This window comes from Zonotrichia albicollis, chromosome 33 (genome assembly GCF_047830755.1).
Source record: "Zonotrichia albicollis isolate bZonAlb1 chromosome 33, bZonAlb1.hap1, whole genome shotgun sequence".
In the NCBI taxonomy this organism is placed as follows: Eukaryota; Metazoa; Chordata; class Aves; order Passeriformes; family Passerellidae; genus Zonotrichia; species Zonotrichia albicollis.
Window position 1 is genome coordinate 2,038,831 of NC_133851.1, and position 20,797 is coordinate 2,059,627.

Here is a 20,797-nt window from a genome sequence, read left to right on the forward strand (position 1 = left end):
ACTATTGGTTAGTTACTTATCAGCCAACTACGCCTACTTCTGCGTTCTTGTGGATATTTTATTGAAACTTTTCTTCATATTTCTGCCAAAGATGTTCTCCCCTATCCTGTTGTTGCACCAAGGGCACAATGTCCTTGCCTGTCATTGGACACTGACTGCTGACTCCTAAACTTGTCCCCTTCTAGCTTAAGATATGACCTTTCTCAGCAAACCAACTGTCCACAAAGCTCTCCACAGGGTGGGGAGGTGGGCACCGTGCCCACGCGGGCACCCCAGGGTGAGGGGTCAGCACACGGGCACCGTGCCCACGCAGGCACCCCAGCCCCTTGTTGTGGGGGTCAGCACATGGGCACCATGCCCACCCTGGGGTGGGGAGTCAGCACATGGGCACCGTGCCCACCCTGCGGTGGGGAGTCAGCACATGGGCACTGTGCCCACGCAGGAACCCCAATATGGGGGGTCAGCACACGGGCACCGTGCCCACGCAGGCACCCCAGCCCCTCGTTGTGGGGGTCAGCACATGGGCACCATGCCCATCCTGCGGTGGGGAGTCAGCACATGGGCACTGTGCCCACGCAGGAAGCCCGGGATGAGGGGTCAGCACATGGACACCGTGCCCACCATGACCATGCCCACGCAGCCCCCAGCCCCTCATTGTGGGGATGTCACCGTGTGTCTGTTGGCATGTGTGGGGACACGCATGGAGGAGTGGTCCCGCTCAGATTCTGGGTGGTGCAGACAGGATTTGGGGGTCTCGGGGGTGAAAGGGGATTGGCCAGGCTCCCACACACGTGTTCATCTGCACACACGAGCACAGGTGTGCCCTCACACTCACATCATGCCCCATTGCAGCACACCCAGCCTGCCCTCTCTCATGCCACAATGTGCCAAGGTGGAAGATGGGGAGGAAAATTTGGGGAAAAGCAGGAAAGAGGGAAGGACTGGGCCAAAAATGACATCCAAGGACTCCATCCCGAGCAACAAGCAGCGGTGACTGCTCCGGTGGCTGCGGCAGCCCCTCGGGAAAACAACTCACGTGGCAACACAGCCCGGGGCAGGGCAGCATCTGCAGTGCCGGCAACGTTAATTAAACCGGAGCCTGGCCAGAGACGGCCTAATTAATTAATAACACCTACTTGTGAGATGCCAAGTGCGACGCAGCTGTGAAGAGCCGCGCTGCCCCGGGCTTGTTTACGGCGAGGGGGAAGGTCCCTGGTGCTGGGACGTGACAGAGCGGGGGAGCCCTCGGTGCTGGGACACGGCCAGGCCACCAAAAGTGCCACCACCGTGCACACGCACGTGCCCCGCCAACGTGCGGGAGCTGCTCCAGGGCCCACCTGGGAGCTGGTGCTGATGGTGACGTGACGGGGAGTTGGCAGCTCCCCGAGGTAACGCGGGTGATGTGTGGGGACAGGATAAAAACCCTCGTCAAGAGCTTGATGAGTGCAGGGGGGGGAAGGCAGAAAAGGGGGGGAGACCCTGTCATGAAGGATGTGGTATTCTAGGGGCTGCAGGAGTGGTGGGAGTCCTGAGGGTTCAGGGACTGGAGGATTGATGGGGATCTGGAGGGTTCTGGGGGCTGGGGGGGTTCCATGGATCCTGGGGGGGTTGAAGGACTGATGGAGGTCCTGAAGGACCTGGGGGCTGCAGGAGTGGTGGGAGTCCTGAGGGTTCAGGGGCCTGGAGGGTTCTGCGGGGGGTCCCATGGGTCCTGGGGGGTTGAAGGCCTGATGGAGCTCCTGAAGAACCTGGGGGCTGCAGGGCTGATGGGGTCCTGAGGGCTCTCCATGGGATGGAGCTCCTGAAGGATGTGGGGGCTGCAGGGCTGATGGGGTCCTGACGGTTCTGGGGGCTGGAGGACTGGAAGGGGGTCTGCAGGTCCTGGGGCCTGTGAGGGTCCCATGGGTCCTGGGGGGGTTGAAGGCCTGATGGAGCCTCTGAAGGAGCTGGGGGCTGCAGGGCTGATGGGGTCCTGACGGTTCTGGGGGACTGACAGGGGGTCTGCAGGTCCTGGGGGGTTGTCGTGCTGATGGAGCCTCTGAAGGACCTGGGGGCTGCAGGAGTGGTGGGAGTCCTGAGGGTTCAGGGGCCTGGAGGGTTCTGGGGGGGTCCCATGGGTCCTGGGGGGTTGAAGGCCTGATGGAGCTCCTGAAGAACCTGGGGGCTGCAGGGCTGATGGGGTCCTGAGGGTTCTGGGGGCTGGAGGACTGGAAGGGTCCCACAGATCCTGAGAGCTGCAGGATTGGTGGGGGTCCAGAGAGTCCTGGGCACTGCAGGACTGATGGGGATCCTGATGGGGGTCCTGGGGGGTGCAGAACTGATGGAGGTCCTGCGGGTCCTGCAGCATCACTGGGGCTGTGCGTTACTTCCCTCTATCCCATTCTCCATGCTCCTGGTCCCTAAATGCAGCTCCAGCACCCAGCCAGGGTGTCCTGCAGCAGGGTGGGGGGACCCTGGGCAGGGGCACAGGGACATCCAGAGCAGGCAGGAGTATGACAGGGACCTCACATGCAGCCACCCACGGCCGCCAAGAAATTGCCTCTGAGGCAGCTCGAGCCTGTGAGCCACTTGATGGGAAAAGTGGCCACAATTTGGAGCCTCTCCAATCACCACAAGCTGAGCGCTGGCTGCAATCAGGAATCAGGAAAAGTCAGGAAAGCGGGAGGCCAGGATGAGGGGCTGCATCACCAGGCTGGGCTGTGCCCTCCACAGCTTGGGCATTGTCCCCTGAGGTCCCACCCCAAAATGAGGGGACACCACCCTGGCACCGACACCTCAGCATCGTTTTAATGGGGTTGGAGCAACGCCCGGGTGCTGCCAGCACTCACAGGGGTGGGGGATGACACAAGGGGGGTGTCAGGGTGTCAGTGTGAGGGTGGGGGTCCTGTGAGGGTCCCCTCAGTACACCAGGACCTCCATCTTGTTGCTGCCCTTTTTCTTGCAGACAGGGCCGTTGGTGCTGGCCTTGGGGGACTCCACCACGGTGATGGACACGTCGCCCTTCGGGAAGCGTGTGGAGAACCTGGAAGGGGGAGGATGGAAGGGAGGAATCAGGATGGAGAGGTGGGAGGGGGACACGCCCACACCCATCCCCTCATTGCCCAATGAGCTGCCACTTCCTGCTGCAGCCAATCACGTCACTCACATGGTGCCCCACCCTTGGAGGCTCCACCCACCTCAATCCCACCCTGGGCACTGCCCTGTCCCACCCACAATAACCCCACCCACTGCAGCCCCACCCTCCAGTGCCCACACCCACATCAACCACACCCACTGAAGCCACGCCCTCAGTGCCCCCAGCCCTGCCCCACCCATTGTAGTCCTGCCCTTTAGACTCCACCCACTGTGACCACACCCACTGTAACCACGCCCACCAAAGCCCTGCCCACACCTGTCAGTGATGTGCAGGGGCAGCGCTTGCCCCGTGGTGGCCTCGAAGGTCTGGTACAGGCGGGTCACCAGCTCGATGAGGTGGTCACTGACCAGCAGGAAGTCACCTTTGGCCCCCACTGTGGAGACCTGTGGGGCAAACGGAGGGTCAGCCCTGCTGGGGACCCCCTGAGCCCCCAGGACCCCCCTCCCCAGATACCTCCTTGAGGTGCAGGGCCAGGAAGCCGTCAGAGAAGCGGGTGACGGAGACGCCACGGATGTCACTGAGGCTGAGCACGGTCTTGGGCTGGGCAGCCTTGGGGTCAGCCAGGACCAGGTGCTCGGTGGTGAGGAGCAGCAGGCGTGGGACTGTCTGTGGGTGGGGGTCAGCGTGGGGAGGGGGTCAGAGTGGGCAGGGTGGTCAGCGTGGGCACGTGGTCAGTGTGGGCAGGGGGGGTCAGCATGGGCGGGGGTCAGAGTGGGCAGGGGGTCAATGTGGGCAGGGGGGTCAGTGTGGGCACGTGGTCAGTGTGGGCAGGGGGTCAATGTGGGCAGGGGGGGTCAGCATGGGCGGGGGTCAGAGTGGGCAGGGGGTCAATGTGGGCAGGGGGGGTCAGCATGGGCGGGGGTCAGAGTGGGCAGGGGATGAGTGTGGGCAGGGGGTCACCAAGAACAGGGGCTGAACATGGGCAGGGGCTCAGCGTGGGCAGGGGTCAGCATGGGCAGATGGTCAGTGTGGTCAGGGGGTCATTGTGGGCAGGGGGTCAATGTGGGAAGGGGGTAACCAAGAGCAGGAGGTCAGCATGAGCAGGTGGTCACCAAGAACTGGGGGTCAGTGTGGGCAGGTGGTCAGCATGGGCAGGGGGTCACCACGAGCAGGGGGTCAACATGGGCAGGGGCTCAGTGTGGGCAGGTTGTCATTGTGGACAGGGGGTCACCAAGAGCAGGGGTCAGTATGAGCAGGTGGTCAGGGGGTCAGTGTGGGGAAGTGGTCAGTGTGGTCAGGGGGTCAGTGTGGTCAGGGGGTCATTGTGGGCAGGGGGTCAGCATGGGTATTGGGTCACCAAGAGCAAGGGGTCAGCGTGGCTGGCAGGGGGTCAGTGTGGGCAGGTGGTTGTTGTGGACAGGGGGTCACCAAGAACCGGGGTCACAGTGTCCCCGCGTGCCCTCCCACTGCCCAGAGCACGAACCCAAAGCAGCTCTCACCTTGCCACTGGCCCTGTTCACCTTCCTCACGCTGTCAGCCATCACCAGCTTGTCCTTGGCCACCGCGTGCAGCTTCTGGTACTTGGGGTTCTGCTTCAGCCCCAGGTACTCCCCGCGGAACGGCTGCTGCAGGCTGGGGACGAGGCCATCAGCACCACTGCCCTGAGCCCCCCTGCACCCCCAGCCCCCTGCCCTGGCACCTTTTGGGGTAGAGGGTCTTCTTGTCCTTGAAGAGCTCGCTGGCGCAGAGCCTGGCCTGCAGCTGCGCCCGCCGCGACGCCGACAGCTGGTCACGGTACTTCTTGCACTGCCGAGGGAAGGGGATGATTTGATGCCACCAAAAACCTCTCTCAGGTGAGCTGGCACACCCAAAGCCCACCTGGAATTCTCCCCATCTCCCACCTTCCAGTGGTAGAAGATGTTCTTCAGCTCCTGGTTGGTGCCATCCAGGAACCTGTAGGGCGCCGGGGGCCAGGTCCGGTCGGTCACCGACAGTGGCGGGAGGTTCTTTGCCAGCCCCACCAGGTACTTCTGCACCTGGGGTGACAACGTGCCAGGGTCAGGGGAGGGCAGGGGGCTGGGTTGGCAGCGGGGTCCCCTCTGCCCCAGCCCCACTCACCAGGCGCCGGTAGATGAAGTTGGCCAGGCAGGTGCTGGCGCTGGAACGGAAATATTTCCTGTAGGTCTTGCGTGCCTGTGGGGACAGCGCCAGCGGTGAGGACACCAGGACATCATCACCAGCCCCACAAAGGGTCCCACATGTCCCCCCTGTTCCCTACATCCCCCATGTCCCCCACATCCCCCATGTCCCCCACACCCCCCATCCGTGTTTGGCCCCAGTGGAGAGGACAGAGTCTCCAGCCCGACAGGGTGGGCAGACAGACAGACGGCACGGACAGTAGGACAGAGCGGCCTGAGGGCGCGTGGCCCCGTTACCTGGTACCCTCTCCAGTGAGCAGCGATGGTGGTGGCGGCCGCGTGGCGTCGGCACTGGGACTTCAGCTCCCGGAGGAGCCGGCGAGACTGCGGGGGTGAGAGCCCAGGGAGCCCCAGGGGGAGACACCAACACAGACATGGAGAGCGAGGGAGAGGCAGGTGGAGAAGGAGGAGAGAAGGAGGAAAGACGGGGAGAGGAGATGAGGGTGAATCTGGTCCCACCGTGGCACGCACGGAGCTCCTGGTGCCAGCGTGGGGCACGCAGAGCCCCTGTGCCCACCCACCCTGCTCCCCCACACCAGGCCAGCCCCTTGGTGGCCCTGGGGCTGCCCAGCTCTCACCTTCCAGCCCCGTGCATAAGCCTGGAGGATCAGTACTGAACGCTTCATCTGCTTGTACTGGTTCTTTTGCTGCGGGGAAACACGAGGATGAGTGGGGTGGGCTTGGAGAGCCAGGAGGAGAGGGATGGGCAGGGGAAGCATGGCCAGGACCTGCCCTATGCTCACCCTGTGGCCACGGAACCAGGCAGAGATGAGGATCTGGCTCTTGCGCATCAGCTGGTACTGGGTCCGGCACCGCCAGCCCCGGAACATCTTCTGGATGAGGGTGGCGAGCTCGGCCACGCGCTCCTGGCGCCGCCGCTCCAGGTCGAAGAGCTGGGCACAACCACGGCAAGCAGTGAGCAGCCCCAGGACCTCCCAGGATGAGTTTAGATCCCTCTGGACTCCCCCATTCCCAAACTCACCGTGCGCGGCGAGCGGATGAAGATTTTGGTGTGACCAAACGCCAGCTCCTCGGCGGGGAACTCCAGACCTGCCAGCAGCACCTCGGTGCCCTCCCTGCATCAGGGCACAGTTGGGGTTGGTGTTTTGTGGAGATAATCAAAACTCCACAACTTTTGTGAAGTTTTACGGAGATAATCAAAACTCCACAACTTTTGTGGAAGTTGTATGTTCATTACAGTGCTGGACGCATGTGGGAATCGTTCTGTTAAAATTACATGCGTACTTCTGGGGACTTCACGTCCCTTTTTATCTCCTTCTCAAATACATATGCATACAATTTCACAATAGGTTGTGAAAGGGACAAGATGGGCACCACGGTGCTGGTACCTGTGTTTTGTGGAGATGATCAAAACTCCACAACTTTTGCGAAAGTTGTAAAGCCGGTATGTTTATAACACGCATGTGGGAATCGTTCTTTTAAAATGACATGTGTACTTCTGGTGGCTTCAGGTCCCTTTTTATCCTTCTGGGAACTTCAGGTCCCTTTTTATCCCCCTCTCAGACACATACAACTTCACAACAGGTTCATGCATATTCATTTTTAAGAATTTCACGTGACATTGGCTGCTAGTTCTTCTTTAGCAGAAAGAATTCTTAGGTCAGGTTGACCTGCTCTCACAGCAGTCTCTGTCTCTCTCTATCACCACCTTCTGCCTCCCTCCCCTCATCTCTGTCTTTCACTGAAGCAGTTTCTCTGAGCCTCGGTCAACCTCTCTGTCTTTATCACCTTCTGTCTTCCCTTATCTCTGTCTCTCACTGAAGCAGTTTCTCTGAGCCTAGGTTTTTCCTGGCAGGCTCAATAGCTCTGTTTTCCAACCCCAGACTCAACTCAAAAATGTACATTTCGCCTAAATCAAAATGAGAAAATTCCAATGTATTCAGAAAATATCACTGTCTCCCTGGTCAGACCCCCGCCTTGGCAGCCCCCTGACCCTCCCAGGCGGTGCCAGCCCCCTCACCTGTCCCCACGGTCCCAACGGGGCCACGTTTGGGCGTTGAGCATCTTGTAGCGCTGCAGGAAGGGCCCGTAGAGCTGGCGGAAGGCGTAGCCCGCGCGCCGCACCCGCACGTTCTCCAGCAGCCCCAGGTAGCGCACCTGGGCCAGCACCAGCTCCGGCGTGAACACCATGGCTGACTTGGTGTCGTTGGGTTTGATGCACCTGCGGAGCACAGTTGGTGGTTTGGGGGTGCCAGAGTCATCCCCAGGGGTCTCTTTGCCATGGTCGTGTTTTCTGAAAAATCCCTTTGCCAGGGTTTCTTCTGCTGGGAAGCTGAGGAGCCTCAGAGAAAAATGAAAACTGTAATTATCTGATTTGCTTCTCCTGTGTTTTGCTGCTCTGGAATTCCTTTGCCAGGGTTTCTTCTGCTGGGAAGCTGAGGAGCCTCAGAGAAAAATGAAAACTGTAATTATCTGATTTGCTTCTCCTGTGTTTTGCTGCTCTGGAATTCCTTTGCCAGGGTTTCTTCTGTTGGGAAGCTGAGAAGCCTCAGAGAAAAATGAAAACTGTAATTATCTGATTTGCTTCTCCTGCGTTTTGCTGCTCCGAAATGTGGGTTGGCAATTGTTTACCAACTGGTCATTTTTGATTGCTTTCATGTGAATTGTTTTTAATTAATGGCCAATCACCATCCAAGTGTGTTGAGACTCTGGAAGGAGTCATGAGTTTTTCATTATTATCTTGTTAAGCCTTCAGTCTGTATTCTTTCTCTATTCTTACAACTCAGTATTCTCAATGTCTGTGTCAGATTCTCTCATTTTCTTTTAAAAATTACTCAAATATGAAGATTCAAAGTCAATGCAACCCTGACACTGACAGAGATACATTGATCAGCAGACAGAACATCAACCAGTGAGGACCCACTCTAAAATCTTAATAAAAATCTCATAAATATCTTTGCCTTCACAAACAGGGTCCAGGAAATTGTTGTACTGGTTGTCTTTGACCGTAGTGAATCAAGGATGATAAATACTACTAGTAGTACAATATAGTTTTAGTATAGCATAATATAATATAGTATAATATGACATAGTATGATATGATATATTATATATTATATAATTAATATAATATAATATAATATAATATAATATAATATAATATAATATAATATAATATAATATAATATAATATAATATAATATAATATAATATTCAGTGTATTCAGAAAATTTCACTGCCTCACTGGTCAGAGACCCCCCTGGCATATATATTATATATTATATATTATATATTATATATTATATATTATATATTATATATTATATATTATATATTATATATTATATATTATATATTATATATTATATATTACATTAATATAAAAGAATAAATTAGCCTCCTAAGAACACGGAATCAAATTCAACCACTCCTCCTCAATCTGGGAAACTCTGAAAACACCACAGGGGCTGGTACCTGATGTAGTTGGGGTTTTTGGAGTAGAGGTTCTTCATCAGCATCGCCACGGATGACTTGAACTGGAAGCCTGCAGTGGGGGGCAGCTTGAGGGAGACTTTTTGGGGGTCCCCCTCGGGGAAGAGCGAGCGCAGCAGAGCGTGCTGGGCCGCCCACATGGCCTGAGAGAGGTCACGGAAGAGGAGGTCGTTGTTCTTCTCGATGAAGCCCGTCACGTTGTAGGTCACCTGGGGAGGGCGGTGGGGTCAGCACCTGGGCAGGGAGGGGGGCACCTCCAGCCTGCTCCCACATCCTCCCACATCTCCTGCGTGAGGCTGGGAAGGGAAACTGAGGCACTGGGAAGAGGAGCAAGGTGCTGGGAAGAGATTTGGGGTGCTGAGAAGAGGATTGGGGTGCTGAGAAGAGAACTGAGGTGCCTGGAAGAAGATTGGGCCACTGAGAAAAGGTCTGGGATGCTGGGAAGAGAACCAGGGCACTGAGAAAAGATTTCGGACGCTGGGAAGAGAACCAGGGCACTGAGAAAAGATTTGGGATGCTGGGAAGAGGATTGGGCCACTGAGAAAAGGTCTGGGATGCTGGGAAGAGAACCAGGGCACTGGGAAGAGGACTGGGGCACTGGGAAGAGGGTTGGGGTGCTGGGAAGAGGATTAGGGCACTGGGAAAAAGTCTGGGGTGCTGGGAAGAGAACCAGGGCACTGGGAAGAGGATTGGAGCACTGAGAAAAGGTCTGGGATGCTGGGTAGAGGACCAGGGCCCTGGAAGGAGAACTGGGGCATTGTGAAGAGGACCAAGGTGCTGGGATGAGAATTGGGGTGCTGGGAAGAGGACTGGAGCACTGGGAAGAGGATCAGGGTTCTGGAAGAGGATCAGAGTTCTGGGAAGAGGATCAAGGTGCAGGGACGAGGATTGGGGTGCTGGGAAGAGGATCAGAGTTCTGGGAAGAGGATCAGGGTGCTTGGAGCACTGGGAAAAGGAGCGTGGAGCTGGGAAGAGGATTGGGGCACTGGGAAGAGAAGTGTGGCACTGGGAAGAGGATCAAGATTCTGGGAAAAGCATCAGGGCTCTGGGAAGAGGATCAGGGTGCTGGGAAAAGCATCAGGGCTCTGGGATGATGACTGGAGCACTGGGAAGAGGATCAGGGTGCTGGGAAGAGGATCAGGGCTCTGTGAAGAGGATCAGGGTGCTTGGAGCACTGGGAAAAGGAGCGCGGAGCTGGGAAGAGGATTGGGGCGCTGGGAAGAGAAGCGTGGCACTGGGAAGAGGATCAGGGCTCTGGGATGATGACTGGAGCACTGGGAAGAGGATCAGGGCTCTGGGAAGAGGATCAGGGCTCTGGGAAGAGGAGCGTGGCCCAGGGCAGAGGATCAGGCACAGCCAGACCTTGCCGGCGTAGTGGTGGATGCGGAAGCAGCGCGGCGGCAGGCTGGCGTCGGTGACACGCCGGGCGTTCTGCGTCTCCTTGCTCTCGTAGTGCTTGTGTGTGGCCAGGAGCTGGTTGAGTTTGGTGAGGAACGTGTCCTCGTTGACCACGCCGGGCCTCAGGCACTCCTCATCCAGCATGGCCAGGATCCCCGTGGTGTTCTGTGCGATGGGTGGTGTCACCATGATGGATGGTGTCACCATGATGGATGGTGTCACCACAAACCAGCCCAAATTGATCCCAGTTTGGGCTGTGGAGGGGAGCTGGATCCCCAAGATCCCAGCACTGGGTGGACAACTCACATTTTCAATCAAGAATCCCAGTTTGGGCTGTGGTGGGAGCTGGAACCCCAAGATCCCAGCACTGGGTGGGCAACTCATGTTCTCAATCAAGGTGTCACCCCAAACCAGCCCAAATTAATCCCAGTTTGGGGGATTAATTTAAATTTAATTAAATTTAATTATTTTAATTAAACCAGCCCCAGTGGATCCCACTTTGGGCTGTGGGAGGAGCTGGAACCCCAAAATTCCAGCACTGGGTGGGCAACTCATGTTCTCAATCAAGGTGTCACCCCAAACCAGCCCAAATTAATCCCAGTTTGACGGATTAATTAAATTTTAATTAAATGTAATTAAATTTAATTATTTTAATTAAACCAGCCCCAGTGGATCCCAGTTTGGGCTGTGGGAGGAGCTGGAACCCGAAGATCCCAGCACTGAGTGGACAACTCACGTTCTCAATCAAGTTGCAGATGATGCTGTTGTCAAAAAACTCCACTGGGGTCCACTGGATGCCCTGAGAGGAGATGTGGGTCAGACACAGGAATAACCGGACCCTGCCCCACGGACACCACAGCTGGTGTGGGGCAGGAACCGGACGTCCGGCCACGGGATTGAGGATCCCAAATCCCTTCCTGCCATTGAATGTGCTCTCAGCAGGGAGCAGGGAGAGGCAGGGAAGTGCAGCAGAGCTGTCTCCAGCACTTCCCCATCCCAGGGAGGCTGAATCTCCTCGGGGCCGTGCTCTGGGAAGGGCTGGAGGTACCTCTCGCACGTATTCCTCCTGCTCCTCCTTCAGCGTCATCAGGATGAAGATCTGCTGCAGCTTCTCGTTGCAGTAGTTGATGATGAACTGCTCAAAGCCGTTGTCCTGAGAGAGAAGGATCCTTGATGGCAGCTGCTTTCCGAGCTCCCATTCCTGCCCTGTGTCTCAAACGCTGTTCCCAACCTCCTGAATGGGGTCTGGTGGGTCCTTCACTCACCTGGAAGATCTCAAAGCCGTAAATGTCCAGGACGCCCATCACCTTCCTCTGCTTGTCCGACTTCACCTGGGGACACAACGAGGTTTTGAGCCCTGTTTGGGGTGAGGGTCCAAGCTCCTTCTGGGGCTCCAGGATCCTCTGGATCTCACCTGGATGCTGGCATTGATCCTCTTCACCAGCCAGTCAAAGAGGCGGCTGTAGATGTTCTTGGCCAGCGCGTCCCGGCCGTAGTAACCCTGGGGAGAGGGGAGAGGGGCTGGTCCTGGCTCATGGTGGGCTGCCAGGCATCAGCCTGTTCTAAATGCATCATCCAATTTAATAATTAAGGGCATCTATTAAATTGTCAAAGTATAAATTTGGAAAAAGCCACGCGCAATCTCGACTCTGAGCCGGGCGATCAGGGTCTGAAAATGTAGAATTTTGGGGATTTAGAATGGGGGTTCAAGAGGCAAGATGGAGGAATCTGGGCATGTCCTGTCCTCCTTCTCCTTCTTGGTCTCCATCTTCTGCTGTGACAGTGGCACTTTTGGATCGGTTTAGAATAGAGAGAAACTAACATAGGTGATAGGTATTGGAAAATTATTGTAAATAAAGTACAGGTAGTTTTTAGTATAAAAAACTAACACCACCCCAAGGGCTGGAAACAATCACCAGCTTTGTGTGAGGAGTTACAAGCAACAAGAGTTTGAGTAGAATGACAGTGAATTAATCACGGGGTGAAAATGTAGAATTTTGGGGATTTAGAATGGGGGTTCAGGAGGCAAGATGGAGGAATCTGGGCTTCTCCTTCTTCTCCTTGGCCTCCACCTTCTGCTGTGATGGTGGCACTTTTAGATTGGTTTAGAGTAGAAGCTCACTGTCTAACATAGGTGATAGGTATTGGGAAGTAATTGTAAATATTGTACATGTAGTTTTTAGTATAAAAAGGTGGGCAGAGTGCCTCTCACTGTCTTGCTAAGCAAACCTCAGCTGGACAAAAGAAAGAATTTTATAAATAAGATACAATAAACAACTTTGAGACCAAGAACTGAAGAGTTCTGACTCCTTCAAGCACCGGGCTGGGAAAAGAGACTCTCTAACGTATTTTGGGGTAACCCTGACCAGCTAAAGCCCTGAGATATCACAAGCCCCACAAGTGGGGGTGCTCCTGCTCACCTGGGGGACAGTGAGGGTGGTGAGCACCGTCTCATCCCGCGCCTTCACCGTGCGCGAGCACAACGCCCTCTCCAGCGTGCCGGGCTCCAGCCCGATCAGCTCGCAGATCTCATGCAGCTCTGTGTGAGGAGACAGCGTTTCCCAGAGCTGAGGTGTAGTAAACCCCTCAGGTTTAGCCAGGGCCCCTTGGAGAATAGAATGCTGACATAGCGGCAAAGAAGTTTCCTGTCTCCAGGGACATCCGCCTTGTACCTTATCCCTATAGCCATGTAAGGCAATATTGTGTTAAACCCTACTATTGGTCACTTATGGTCACCCTAACACCTTTGCCATTGGTCAGGATTGGATCCAGGCCAAGGGTATAAAAGTAGCATACTGTACCCCTACTAACTCGGAAGAAGAAGAGCTGAGACCCTTCACAGACCCCTACAATAAAGCCATACTCGTAGAACAGCCAGCGTCCTCTGCTTCTCCTCTCTCTACCGTCTGCTGGAGCCTTAGGCCAAGGGAAAAGCTACCTAGCAAGCAAAGCTGAAATCACAAGAGCTGCCTGATCACTAAGAGCTGAATATTCCCTGCTTGCTAGGGGCTGACCCGCGGCCTTGGTCTGAGAGCGAGCTGGCTTCTGGCACCCAGTCCCCTCGGGGACTGAGCTCTGGAGCTGTAACAGCTTGCATAGGATACGACCAAGCAAGGCTCATTTACTGAGGGGCTCTCCCCACCCCAATATTCCCATCCTTATCCCTCTTCCCTACCCTGGGGCTCGCTGATGCTGCAGGCCTCCATCCCGCTGGCCTGGAAGCTGCTGCTCAGCTGGACGTTGCCCAGTTTGAGCACCACGGCCGTCACCTGCAGCAGCTCTGTCACCTCCGTGGGCGAGAAGCCGATGATCCTCATGGCATCCTGGGGATGCACACAAAGATCAGGGGATGGGCTGGTGTCCTAGGGTGATAGGATGCTTGTATCCCCATTCCTGTGTTCTGTTTATGCTGGATTTCATGTTCTGTGCCTTCACTCTTCAGAGTGAATGTTTTGGTTTTGGTTGTGTTATCAGCCTGCTCCTCCCACGGACAGGTGTCCTAGGGTAATGTTATGATGCTTGTATCCCCATTCCTGTGTTCTGTTTATGCTGGATTTTATGTTCTGTGCCTTCAAAACTGGCTCTGAAGAGTGAATGTTTTGTTTTGGTTTTGGTTTTGTTATCAGCCTGCTCCCCCACTCGTGGACCTCAGAGATGGGGCAGTACATAGTGCTGCTTTTGCTTTTTGCTTTGCTCTTGCTTTTTGCTTCTGCTCATTCGTTAGTTTAGCTAAGCAGTCCAAATTTTCCCTGGACTGTTTCCCTTTCCCTTTTTTGGACCAACTTGAACCTGCTTCAGACTGGGACCTGGGAAACACCAAGAATTTGCACCCTGTGGCTGCAGCAGCTGCCCCAGCACAGGATGGACTGATAACAGAGTGACCACCCCCAAGAGAGACTTTCTGAATTTGTCATTTTTTTCAGAGTAGTGTCATCCAATATTGTTCATTTGGTGTGCTGGGGGGTGCTTTGCCTGTTAAATAAACAGGTTCTTTCTAACGAATCTTCCCCAAACTGATTGGGCAGAGGGGCTGTGTGTGTTTGCTTTCTGGAGGGGCCCCTTTTGAAGGTTTTCTCCCAAATTTGCCCTAAGCCAGCACAGATGGGCTCCAGGATTTTTTTTTGGGGGAGGTTCTATCTTCCCGTGGGTACCTGCATAGCGTGGAAGTTGGCTGCATCATCCATGCCAGGCAGGCTGGAGCCCTCGCGGTCCAGGTACCCGTAGTGCCCACAGTCCTGGCGCAGCTTCAGCTGCTCTGGTGGAGGGAGGGGAGAGGAGGTGGAAGTTCAGCCCTGGTCCTCCCCAGCTCCTGTTCCACCTCCAAATCCCCCACACTGTGGGTCTGGACCTACGGAGCAGCTGTGGTGAAGCCCCAGCCAGGAGCTGGTAGAAGATGTGGAAGTTCCTCTCGCCCTTCACGTGCCGGACAATGCGGGATTTCTCCAGCAGGTCTGCAGGGAGGGGTCAGGGTGGGTTAAATCATGTTGTGATTTATTATATGAATAATTTATTATATAAATAATGTAGTTATTAGAATTTATAATATTATAATTTATTATATAAATAATGAAGTCAAAATATAAATAACTATAAATAAAATAAATATTATATAAATAATTATATAAATACATTACTTATTATAAATACATATTTATTATTATATAAATAGTGTATTCAAAATATGAATAATTATAAATAATATATACACTATAAATATATTACTTATTATTTACTATAACTATATTTTTATTATTATAGAAATAATGTATTCCAAATGTAAATAATCATAAATAAAATATATATTATCTAAACAATTATATAAATACATCACTTACTACTTATTATAAATATATATTTATTATTATATAAATAGTGTATTCAAAATATGAATAATTATAAATAACATATATAATATAAATAATTATATAAATATATTACTTATTATTTATTATAACTATATATTTATTATTATATAAATAATGTATTCCAAATTTAAATAATCATAAATAAAAAATATATTATGTAAATAATTATATAAATACATCACTTATTACTTATTATAAATATATATTTATTATTATATAAATAGTATTCAAAATATGAATAATTATAAATAATATATACACTATAAATAATTATATAAATATATTACTTATTATTTACTATAACTATATATTTATTATTATATAAATAATGTATTCCAAATTTAAATAATCATAAATAAAAATATTATGTAAATAATTATATAAATACATCACTTATTACTTATTATAAAAATATTTATTATATAAATAATGCATTTATATAATACATTATTTATATAATAACAGAACCAATAATATAAACAATTTGGCCAATATATGATATAAATAATTATATAAATGTATTCTTTATTATTTATTGTACATTCATTATTATATAAATAATGTATTCCAAATGTAAATTATTATAACTCTAATTATAAATAATGTGTTTCACAAATTGTCTGAATTTTGCAAAGCTTCATACAGCCCTTTTTGCAAGGCTACCTTTTGAAATTTGATTTTAGTTCTACTCCTCTCTCAGCAACATCTGTCTTATTCTACGGGATGCCTAAATCAGTATTTTTTATCTCAAGGTTTGTACAGAGATGACAGAACTTTCTGTCAGGTGTGGAGAATTTTCTACAAATTGATTTCCCAATCACTGGGGTTGAGTGGAACCCCTTGGATGGTTGGTGGGTACTCACAGTTGCTGATGACCCCTCCCAGGGGCTCCCCTTTGAAGTCGAACTCGATGTCCATGTACTTGCCCTGGGGGAAGGGGCTGGGTCAGGGAGGGGGGTCCTGGTGGGACTGGAAGCTCCACTACCCACATCCCCACATTCCCATCCCCACATCCCCACATCCCTACATCCCCACATCCCCACATCCACATGCCCACACCCCCTCATCCCCACATCCCCATCCCCACATCTCCACATCCCTACATCCCCATATCCCCTCATTCCCATCCCCATATCCACATTTCTAGCCCACATTCTCCACACCCCCATCCCCATATCCCTCATATCCCCCCATCCCCACATCCCCATCCCCACAGGTCCCCATCCCCCCATCCCCACATCCCTACATCCCCATATCCCCTCATTCCCATCCCCACATCCCCATCCCCACATCCCCATCCCCACATCTCCACACCCCCTCATCCCCACATCCCCATCCCCACATCCACATCCCCACATCCCCATCCCCACATCCCCACATCTCCACATCCCTACATCCTCATATCCCCTCATTCCCATCCCCATATCCCCCATCCTCACATCCCCATATCCCCATCTCTAGCCCACATTCTCCACACCCCCATCCCCATATCCCTCATATCCCCCCATCCCCACATCCCCCACATCTCCACATTCCCATCCCCACATCCCCACACCCCCTCATCCCCACATCCCCATTCCCACATCTCCACATCCCTACATCCCCATATCCCCACACATCCCCACACCCCCTCATCCCCACATCCCCATCCCCACATGTCCCCATCCTCCCATCCCCACAACTCCCCATCCCCACATCCCCATTCCCATCCCCTCTGTTCTCCCAGCCCCACCAGAACCCACACAGCCCCAGCAGGGTCCAATCCCCCTCCCCAGCTCACTCACAAATCGGGAGGAGTTGTCATTCCGGACAGTTTTGGCATTCCCAAAGGCTGCAGGAGAGGAGGAAGGTTACGAGGTGCTCCAGAGGGACACCCCCAAGCCCTGGGATGCCCGAGGAGGAGCTCAGGATGTGCTGCACTCACCCTCCAGCACAGGGTTGGACTGCAGCAGCTGCTCCTTCACCTTGTTCACCTCCTCCCCTTTGCTGCTCACGGCCGCCACGTAGGACATCACCAGCTTGCTGGCCTCTGCCAGAGAGGGGTGGGGTGTGACAGTGGTCACAGGGGTTTGCAGGTGAGGGAAGAGATGAAAATGTTGGCTCCATGTTCAGAAGGCTTGATTTATTATTTTATGATATATATATATATGTTACAAGAAAACTATACTAAAAAGAATAGAAGGAAAAGGTTCATCTCAGAAGGCTTAGCTAAGCTGAGAACAGAAAGGAATGAAAATAAAGGTCTGTGGCTCGGACAGAGAGAGAGAAGCAGCTCTGCTGTGACTGGTCACTAATTCCAAACATCCACACGAGACCAATCACAGATTCCCCTGTTGCATCCCACAGCAGCAGATAATCAATGTTTACATTTTGTTCCTGAGGCCTCTCAGCTTCTCAGGAGGAGAAATTCTAAGGAAAGGATTTTTCATCAAATATATCCATGACAGGGGGTCACCCTGAGCCCCGTCCCCTTCATCCCCACGTGGGGATGTGTGGAATTTTTCATCACTTGGGGTCACCAAATGTGGTGGTGTTTGGAGGGGTCTGAACAGCAGCAGATAATCATTGACTGTGATTGGCCATTAATTAGAAACAACCACATGAGACCAATCACAGATCCACCTGTTGCATCCCACAGCAGCAGATAATCAATGTTTACATTTTGCTTCTGAGGCCTCTCAGCTTCTCAGAAGGAAAAATCCTAAGAAAGGATCCTCCCATCCCCATCCCCATATCCCCCATATCTCCATCCCCATTCCCTCTGTGCTCTAGCCCCCACATCCCTCATCCTGAGAAAGGATTTTCATAAAAAGATGTCTGCGACTGTGGGGGATATTGGGGTGGGGTGGTGGGTGCTGCTGTGCCCCTCACAGTGCCCTGAGCCCCCCGGCACCCCCGGCTGTACCTGTCTTGCCAGCGCCGCTCTCGCCGGTGATGAGGATGCACTGATCCCTGTCCCGGTCCCGCAGAGAGCGATAGGCATCGTCAGCGATGGCATAGCTGCGGGCAAGAGGGGTTGGAAGGGGTTGGAACCACCTGGAAACGCCCCCGTTGTGGCTGTGGTGTTGCCCCAAGCGGATTCTTTTGGGATCGCCCCGGAGCGATGCCCTTGGCACAATCCAGGGGGCTGAGGGCACCGCCAGCCGGCCCGGGCTCGCTCACATGTGGGGTTTCACGGCGAAGAAGCTGCAGTTGCGATATTCCTCCACCTTCTCCGGGGTGTAGATGGGCAGGGACTGGTACGGGTTCACCGAGATCACCACATTCCCAATGTAGGTCTGTGGGACAGCAGGGATCAGGGGCTGGGAGATCCTGGTGCTTCCCATCCCAGATCCTTGTCTTCATCCCAGACCCTGCAGCCATGCCAATCCCCACCTCAGACCCCATATCCCCTTCCCATCCCATACTCCATATCCCAATCCCCATCCCAGATTCTGCAGCTTTCCCAATCCCCATCCAACACCCCATATGTCATTCCCCATTCCAATCCCCATCCCATACCCCATATCTCGCTCCCCATCTCAGACCCTGCAGCCCTCCCAATCTCCATCCCATATTCCACACCCCATATCCCATTTCCCATATCCCATATCCCCTTCCCCATCCCAGACCCTGCAGCCCTGCCAATCCCTATCCCATATCCCATCCTAGACCCTGTAGCCCTGCCAATCCCTATCCCATATCCCATTCCCCATCCCAATCCTCATCACAGACCCCATATCCCCTTCCCATCCCATACTCCATATCCCAATCCCCATCCAATACCCCATATGTCATTCCCCATTCCAATCCCCATCCCATACCCCATATCTCACTCCCCATCTCACACCCTGCAGCCCTCCCAATCTCCATCCCATATTCCACACCCCATATCCCAATCCTATATCCCATATCCCATCCTAGACCCTGCAGCCCTGCCAATCCCTATCCCATATCCCATTCCCCATCCCAATCCTCATCACAGACCCCATATCCCATTCCCAATCCCATATCCCAATCCCCATCCCACACCCTGCAGCCCTGCCAATCCCCATCCCATATCCTATATCCCACACCCCATACCCCCATATCCCAATCCCCATCCCACACCCTGCAGCCCTGCCAATCCCTATCCCATATCCTATATCCCACACCCCATACCCCATATCCCAATCTCCATCCCAGACCCTGCAGCCCTGCCAATCCCCATCCCATTCCCCACATCCCATATCCCATCCCATACCCCATATGTCATATCCCATATCCCATCCCATACCCCATATGTCATATCCCATATCCCACCCCACACCCCATTCCCCATATCCCACTCCCACCCCAGCAGCCCCTGTCCCCCCCCGGTCCCGCTGCCCACGTAGATGTCTCGCCGCCGGAATCGCTCCTGCAGCGTCTGGACCAGCGACTCCTCTGTCAGCGGGTCCAGCAGCACCAGATCCGCCACAGCCTCGGCGTCCAGCATCGAGGAGGAGCCTTCCATTGCCGGGCAGCTCCGGGGCAGCTGGGACACAACACGGGAGATGAGGGTCTGCACCCACAGACACGCAGCCCCTTCCCCAAAACACCCCCCCAGCTCCTCAGCTGCTCTCCCCAGCCCTGGGGATGGGGAACAAGGCAGCCACACACCCATGGGGGGCACCTTGCTGGGGTGTCCTGGTGCCCAGGAGCCCGTGGTGGGGCTGGGGCACCAGGACACAGCACAGGGGATGGAGGGTCTGCACCCACAGACACGCAGCCCCTTCCCCAAAATGTCCCACAAGCTCCTCAGCTGCTCTCCCCAGCCCCGGGGATGGGGGACAAGGCAGCCACACACCCACAAAAAGCATGGGGGGCACCTTGTTGGGGTGTCCTGGTGCCCAGGAGCCCGTGGTGGGGCTGGGGGCAGCCGGATGCTGGGGGGAAGCGGGACCCGGGCAGGAAATGCGGCCACCTGGATCCTATTCTTGGGGCAGGATTATTAATTCAGCCTCCACTTCCTCCCTCCTTCCTGGCAGGGGGAAGCCGGGGCGGGGAGAGGACCCCAAGCCCCCCAAGAGGGGAACCCCAGGAGCTGCTTCTCCCCATCTCTCACCTGTCTGTGACAGCGCAGTCACGTTCCTGGGGTGACCTTCACCCCCAGTTTACAGCTGGGGAGCAGGGCTGTAAACCCAGCCCTGCTTATCAATGCCCTGGGGAAAGTTCACAAATGAGGAGAAGGTGGGGAAAGATGAGGCAAAAAAAGGTGATGGGAGGTGATCCCAATACCCTCTAGAGATGGCAAAACCCTCCAGGATGAGACCCCAAGGTTAGCAGGGTGGGAGCCAAAGAGCCCCCCCAAGCTCCAGGGCAGCGCTGGGCTCACCCCGAGGGTCCCAAAGCCACCAGGTCCCCACTCCCCGTGGGATGGGGGTTATGGGGTCAGGGTACCCCCATCCCGCTGAGGATTGGGGGGTCTGGGGGCTTCATCTGCTGCCTGGGTCCCCAACTCACCTCCCGGTCACAGAGCAGGAGCTGCTGGAGCGGCTTCAGCTGGGGCTGCCCCGGAACCGGCGGGGCTCAGCCCAGCCCAGCGCCCGGTGCTGGCCCCGGTCCGGCCCACGGAGGGGAGGGGGAGACCGCAGGGCCCTCCCCCAGAGCTCCCAGGTGGGGAAACTGAGGCACGAAGTGGGGATCAGCCTCAGGAGTGCTGCCGGGAGTCCCGGCTCCACCTTCCCTACTCGGCAGCTGAGAGCAGGAACAAGAAGGGAAAATCCTGGAGCCGAGCAAACAAAGGGAGCTTCCTCTGCTGGGCTGAGGGAAACAGGGGCAAGGTACAGGGCAGGAGAAGCAGGAAC

General features: G+C 53.9%; 1 protein-coding gene and 1 long non-coding RNA gene across 3 annotated transcripts; one reads left to right on the plus strand and one right to left on the minus strand.

The window, feature by feature from the left end:
• Window positions 1-1,694: 1,694 nt before the first annotated feature.
• MYO1A (myosin IA) lies at window positions 1,695-20,718 on the minus strand. Of its 2 annotated transcripts, XM_074530908.1 has the most exons (31): window positions 20,454-20,717; window positions 20,056-20,152; window positions 19,342-19,485; window positions 18,153-18,268; window positions 17,896-17,990; window positions 16,915-17,019; window positions 16,775-16,821; window positions 15,854-15,917; window positions 14,478-14,576; window positions 14,277-14,380; window positions 13,301-13,448; window positions 12,546-12,664; window positions 11,540-11,626; window positions 11,391-11,456; window positions 11,174-11,278; window positions 10,862-10,924; window positions 10,090-10,290; window positions 8,710-8,936; window positions 7,256-7,456; window positions 6,257-6,350; window positions 6,018-6,167; window positions 5,853-5,921; window positions 5,512-5,598; window positions 5,195-5,269; window positions 4,978-5,112; window positions 4,776-4,882; window positions 4,576-4,708; window positions 3,590-3,742; window positions 3,392-3,519; window positions 2,158-3,022; window positions 1,695-2,047 (listed from the first exon to the last, which is right to left on the minus strand). In XM_074530908.1, the coding sequence occupies exons 3-30, from the start codon at window positions 19,462-19,464 to the stop codon at window positions 2,899-2,901; spliced, it is 3,225 nt and encodes a 1,074-aa protein (XP_074387009.1). In that variant the 5' UTR covers window positions 19,465-19,485; window positions 20,056-20,152; window positions 20,454-20,717; the 3' UTR covers window positions 1,695-2,047; window positions 2,158-2,898. The 2 variants fall into 2 exon arrangements, with proteins under 2 accessions (XP_074387009.1, XP_074387010.1); XM_074530909.1 differs by lacking the exon at window positions 5,512-5,598 and having other exon boundaries at window positions 20,454-20,718.
• LOC141726255 (uncharacterized) lies at window positions 4,076-7,276 on the plus strand. Its single transcript, XR_012577569.1, has 4 exons — window positions 4,076-4,929; window positions 5,026-5,100; window positions 5,259-7,000; window positions 7,077-7,276. It is a non-coding gene; the product is annotated as an uncharacterized LOC141726255 (long non-coding RNA).
• Window positions 20,719-20,797: the final 79 nt, after the last annotated feature.